We start from the raw sequence: 5100 nt of genomic DNA, 5'->3' as shown, positions 1-5100 counted from the left end.
AATTCAAAGTTCTAGAGGGGATTTTTTTTTTTTTCTGTAACACAGACACACAAAACAAACCCAAAGTAATTCAGTCTCATCCGGTTTAACCTCAACCACGAGACACCGCTGTCTGTTTTCTTTCTCAAATGACTCACGTCACTGCGCACTGAAAAAGGGGAACTTCCACAGTTTGTGGTGTGGATACACGATAAACAGATCTGTTCACACCAACTAGCAGGGCTGCCTGCGTCAATAAAAGGCCGTAGCAGAGTCAGTGAACTGACATTTGGTGCTTGGAGGATTATCGTTGCAGAAGTCGCTTCACGTTAAAGTTAAGTAAAATGCCAGGATTTTTTTTCTCCAACAACATGACTGAATTAAACGGAAAAGAAGACTACAAGCTTGCAGAAGGCAGAATCTATAAAAAGAAGCAAAAGCCTTTGTAAGTATATACATCTTAGTATAAACTCTAATGTATTAGAAGTGAAAATAATACTAGAATCTTGGAGATTAAGAACTACTACTGTGTTTCAGGCTAAATGACTGCAAAGCCTGCTCAAAGCCCAGGACTACGGCATCATTAAAAATGGCTTGAGCTGATGCATACCAATGAATTTATTCCCTTAAGTAATCAGGAGTAGATCTGGATACACTGGGAGTCTCTTAGTCTTTTTAAAAAAATTACTTGGACATGTAACTTCCCAGACTTTAGTCATAGGATGGAGCCATCCACCGCTGTTTAAAATTTTAAGGGATTTAAGTAGAATTGAAATGCAACCACAATTTTAATGGATTACAAAAATGTTTGTTCATTGGTTTCAGTGGTGCAGATCTCAAAAATTATTTGAAGTGCATGGTACCACATATCGAATCAGGGATCAAGACTTCCAACTCCAGAAACGTCAGGTAAGTACTGTGATACACTAAGTTATAACAAAATATAACTATAGCTAGATTATTATATAGTAAACTATTATATTAATTTCTAAACTACTTCTAGAACAAAATTATAATAATGCCTAGAATTTCCAAAATACAAAAGACTTGAATGATAGGAAGTAGAAGCTATTCATGGAGTTAAGGATTTTTTCTTAGTGATGTGTTATGTTTGCATCAAACAGTGAGGGAGAAGACACCTCGGTTAAATTTATTTTCTTCAGAGAGACATTGTATCCCTTCTCTAAAGATTTACAAGAAATGATGCTACACACTTAAGAGCAGGGGTATTACCATTCTTATTTCAGGAATATAGAAACATAAATATAGATACAAAATCATTTGGTCATAGTTACAGTAAAAGCTTATCTTTTGGGGAACAGAATTTGGGATAACATCTCTCTGCTTATTTTTCGCAATGTGGGCTTGCCTCCAGGGTCTCAGATTATGAGAAAGCCATATGTTTAATAAATATCTGGTACATATTCCTAGAATAGAATTGTAAATTATAAAATTTGTCTCCTTTAAACATTCAAACAAACCCATATGGTTTCTTGCCTAAAGTCCTTTCTTTTTCTTGTCATCTTAGGCTTTCTGCAGAGGAAGTAATACAGTGGTCCCAGTCTTTGGAAAAGCTCTTGGCCAGCCAAAGTAAGTCTATTACTTCAGCATGACTTCATTCTTATTCTGAAGACAAAATTTTATCTAATCTTGCCAAATAGGCAAAGCTGTAGCATTCTGCAAACACTGCCAGAGACTGGCCAGTTGCATTTCAGTTATTCACAGCTCCAGTGTAACATGGCTACTGTTACAGCTTTGCTTCCAACTTTGGTTTTTTTCCCTTCCATTTCCTACTCCCAGTATAGCAAATAAACTCCAAATAACTCAATTCAGTGCTTTTTGATCAGTCTTCTGTCCTTACATAACACATCAGTTTGATTTGGAATTTTCTCTCCACTTGTACCCTAAGACAATCCAGTTAGGAAGGACTAGAATACATCGATGTATTTTGGTTCCCAGCGTCTAGATCTAAAAACACTGAACATAATTAGGAAGACTCCTATCACCCTTAATATTAGAGTATCTGTAGCATGTTGAAGAAAGGAAGAACAGTGTATTTTGGCAAGATTTTATAACAGATACTTGAATACAACTCCTGCTATTTATTTTATCCTCCTTGGTCACAAATATCATGCTATAAATGATGATGTATTTGTGTTGGCTTTAGGTGGTCAAGGTGTCTTTCGGGAGTTCCTGAAGTCAGAGTTCAGTGAGGAAAACATTGAGTTCTGGTTGGCTTGTGAGGATTACAAGAAAACCAAGTCTGATCACCTACATGGCAAAGCAGAGAGGATTTATGAGGAGTTTGTTCAGTCAGATGCTATTAAACAGGTATGTACAAAGTTAATCTGCATAGTGTTACAGTACAAGGATTCTGAAAAATCAGAAGATTAAAGTGTAGCTTCATTGAGATGCTCATACATTCATTCAGTTACATAGGACGAAGACACAGACATGTTTTTATGAGCGTACTTGCATAAGCAGGGTCACACGATACAGGCCAGTACTTGGGAGCACCACTAGCAGAAGCTCAGCAGAGGCACCAGCAGCTCAGCACATGATGCTGTTTGAGTCAGGCCAGGTTGAATTGCTTCTGGTGTTTGGAGTTATATACTTAGAGAGAGCTTTGCTAGTAGGAGAGCCATGGAATATTTCTTGTCTTTTAAAATATGTGGACATTTTGGAGAATTAAAAGTTACGTATGTTGATCATATTTCAAACTGGAGAATCTCATTCTACACAAGATTTGTCCTGTTGTTTTAATAGGAGGTTTAATTGGAGGTTCTTTCTCTACTTACTCCATTGTTGAGTTGTATTACTTTTGACTCCATAAGAAGCTGCATTTCTATAGCGAGTAGCAATCTTTGTGCATAACGGAGACATAAGCATTAAAATTCCCTCATTTTGCTGTTCTGATATTGAACTATCACACTGAGTTCTAAGGTTGTGGATTTGTTTATTGACAAAAAAGTGATAGATATAGAAAGAGAGTACATTTTTAAGATGTCAATGGCATTTGTTTTTCACTTTCCAGATCAATATTGACTATCAGATGAGGGAAGCAACAGCCAAAAGGGCTCAAGACCCAACTCACACAAGTTTTGATGAAGCCCAGAAAACTGTGTACATCCTTATGGAAAGGGATTCATATCCCAGATTTTTGAAATCCAAAGCCTACCTGAACCTTTTGACCCAGCTGCAGACCAACACTTCAAAATGAAGTGTTTGAGGCAGTGAAGAGCCAAGTAGAGTTTGTGTCAAATATACCATGGAGAGATCCTTCCAGGGTGGTTGGATCTCGGCAAGGAGAACCCTGCCTTGGGAGCAGAGGTATGAGGGAGATGCAAACAGCTCCACGGCCAAGAGAACGCATGATGAAAGCTGGCAAGACTGTTACAAGGGTGAGAGCAGCACAGAGGGGAGAAAATCTTCTCCTCCCATATGCCATGGAGTCAAGACAGGATATGGGTACTATTTATTGTTTGAACTGTGCTGTGAACACTGAACCAAGTCTTACATCCCAAAGAACTGCTAATTATTAGAAAGTGCAAGACTAGCAAGCTGAGTGTTGGGAAAAGATTATCAAGTTCAGAAGAAAAATAAGGATGACTGACAATTTTATGCATAACAAGAAAATGCCCAGACAAGACTGATTAATGGCTGGTTTTTAATCTGTGAAGTGTTAATAAGTGTGAGTGCAGCTCCATGATGCTATTGTGCTATGTAAATATTTTATAAGTTGACATGTCTTAAAATTGATATATTTTAAATTATATAAGAATTATATAAGCTGTACTTTTACTAAGTTAGTATTCAACAGGCAGGTATGTAGCATCTTTTCTGTTTAATTTATTACAAAATAATAAGCAACTCATCAATTGAATCTACTTAAAAATAAAGTTTTGTGGTCATTTTACTTATTATTTTAAGCGGTCTTTCCATCATAATTACTGAACTATTGAAACACGTGGTTCCCTTCTGTCCCACTATGCCACTACTTCCCATCTCCTTATCCAAATATTAGTTTTCCCCACACCACCTTTTCTCTTTTCTTACCCATTTTACACAACCATAATCTTAGTTATCTGGAGTAGATGAGCCTGACCTACATAGACCCATCCTTATGTATCCCAGAGAAAACAAAACAAAACAAAACAAAACAGAGAGAGAAGCAGGTCTTAATTTCCTTCCTCTTTTTCATACCTCCCCAGCTACCAGCACCCAAGTCAAATCTCAAATATAGAAAACACTTAATCACTGACCCCACAGTTCAGTCTGTTTCAATACTGCTGTGCTCAACACATCATCAGATCACCCACACTTGCTTATGTAGAGAGGCAGTAACTGGTAAGACTCACTAGCAGTCACATTCCTTGTGATATTAGTACTACTGAACCTAATCTTGGCAAGATCCAGGCTCGATCTGTTACGATCTGCTCTGGATGTTACAATACCAACATTAGCATCAAAAGTAATTTAATTTCACTGCAAATGTTGTATTAAAATTACTCTAAAATATGCAGTGTTACAAGTAGCCTATGCCACAGTGGGTAGTGATGAGAACTAAAGTAAAAGAAGAAAAGTTGCAATTAAGCTTGAACTATGTATCTACGAACACGGGCACTACCAAATCTGAAGTGTTCAAGACCTTGTGACATTAGAGTTCATAACAAAAATAAATCAAAGCGTGCCCTGGTCTTAATGAGTTACCATCATAAGACACAGCTATCACACGGGTGGGAATACAAGATTTTCTCTCACCCTTGCAGATTTTCCATTTTCCAAAATAACATGAGCTTAGTCAGGCACACTCTGTTATTCCATACCAAATGGAGAAGCTGTAAACCCACAGACATCACCTCCTGGGGAGAGCACACCATGTTCATACTGCCACCCTTTGGGCATCTCCAAAGGAGGACAAAATCTTCAGCGTTACAAGCAAAACTCTGCTGGAAGGAACACAGCTAAGTGGCAGTTGCTGCCAACTTCCACCATCACCTACTGTTGTGGCTGGAAGCCACTGCAAATCACATCTTCCTACTTTCAAGGCCAGTAAATGCAGAAAAAAAGAATCTGGTCTTGCAGTATTATTTTTCTTTTGTTAAATATATATACCTGAGG

General features: G+C 37.7%; 1 protein-coding gene across 1 annotated transcript; it reads left to right on the top strand.

Moving 5' to 3' along the window:
- The first annotated feature begins 323 nt into the window (after nt 1-323).
- RGS1 (regulator of G-protein signaling 1) lies at nt 324-3530 on the top strand. Its single transcript, XM_010580832.1, has 5 exons — nt 324-424; nt 805-888; nt 1508-1569; nt 2147-2310; nt 3014-3530. Exons 1-5 carry the CDS (start codon nt 324-326, stop codon nt 3197-3199), a joined length of 597 nt encoding a protein of 198 aa, XP_010579134.1. The 3' UTR covers nt 3200-3530.
- Nucleotides 3531-5100: the final 1570 nt, after the last annotated feature.

This window comes from Haliaeetus leucocephalus, unplaced genomic scaffold (genome assembly GCF_000737465.1).
Source record: "Haliaeetus leucocephalus isolate CR32 unplaced genomic scaffold, Haliaeetus_leucocephalus-4.0 Scaffold76, whole genome shotgun sequence".
Lineage (NCBI taxonomy): Eukaryota > Metazoa > Chordata > Aves > Accipitriformes > Accipitridae > Haliaeetus > Haliaeetus leucocephalus.
This window is presented reverse-complemented; position numbering and strand designations above follow the sequence as displayed.

Bases quoted from the DNA above. Each gene is read 5' to 3' on its own strand.
- RGS1 (XM_010580832.1), top strand. From the start codon at position 324: ATGCCAGGATTTTTTTTCTCCAACAACATGACTGAATTAAACGGAAAA. The intron at 425-804 runs GTAAGTATATAC...CATTGGTTTCAG, and splicing joins AAAAAGAAGCAAAAGCCTTT to TGGTGCAGATCTCAAAAATT. The intron at 1,570-2,146 runs GTAAGTCTATTA...TGTTGGCTTTAG, and splicing joins AAAGCTCTTGGCCAGCCAAA to GTGGTCAAGGTGTCTTTCGG.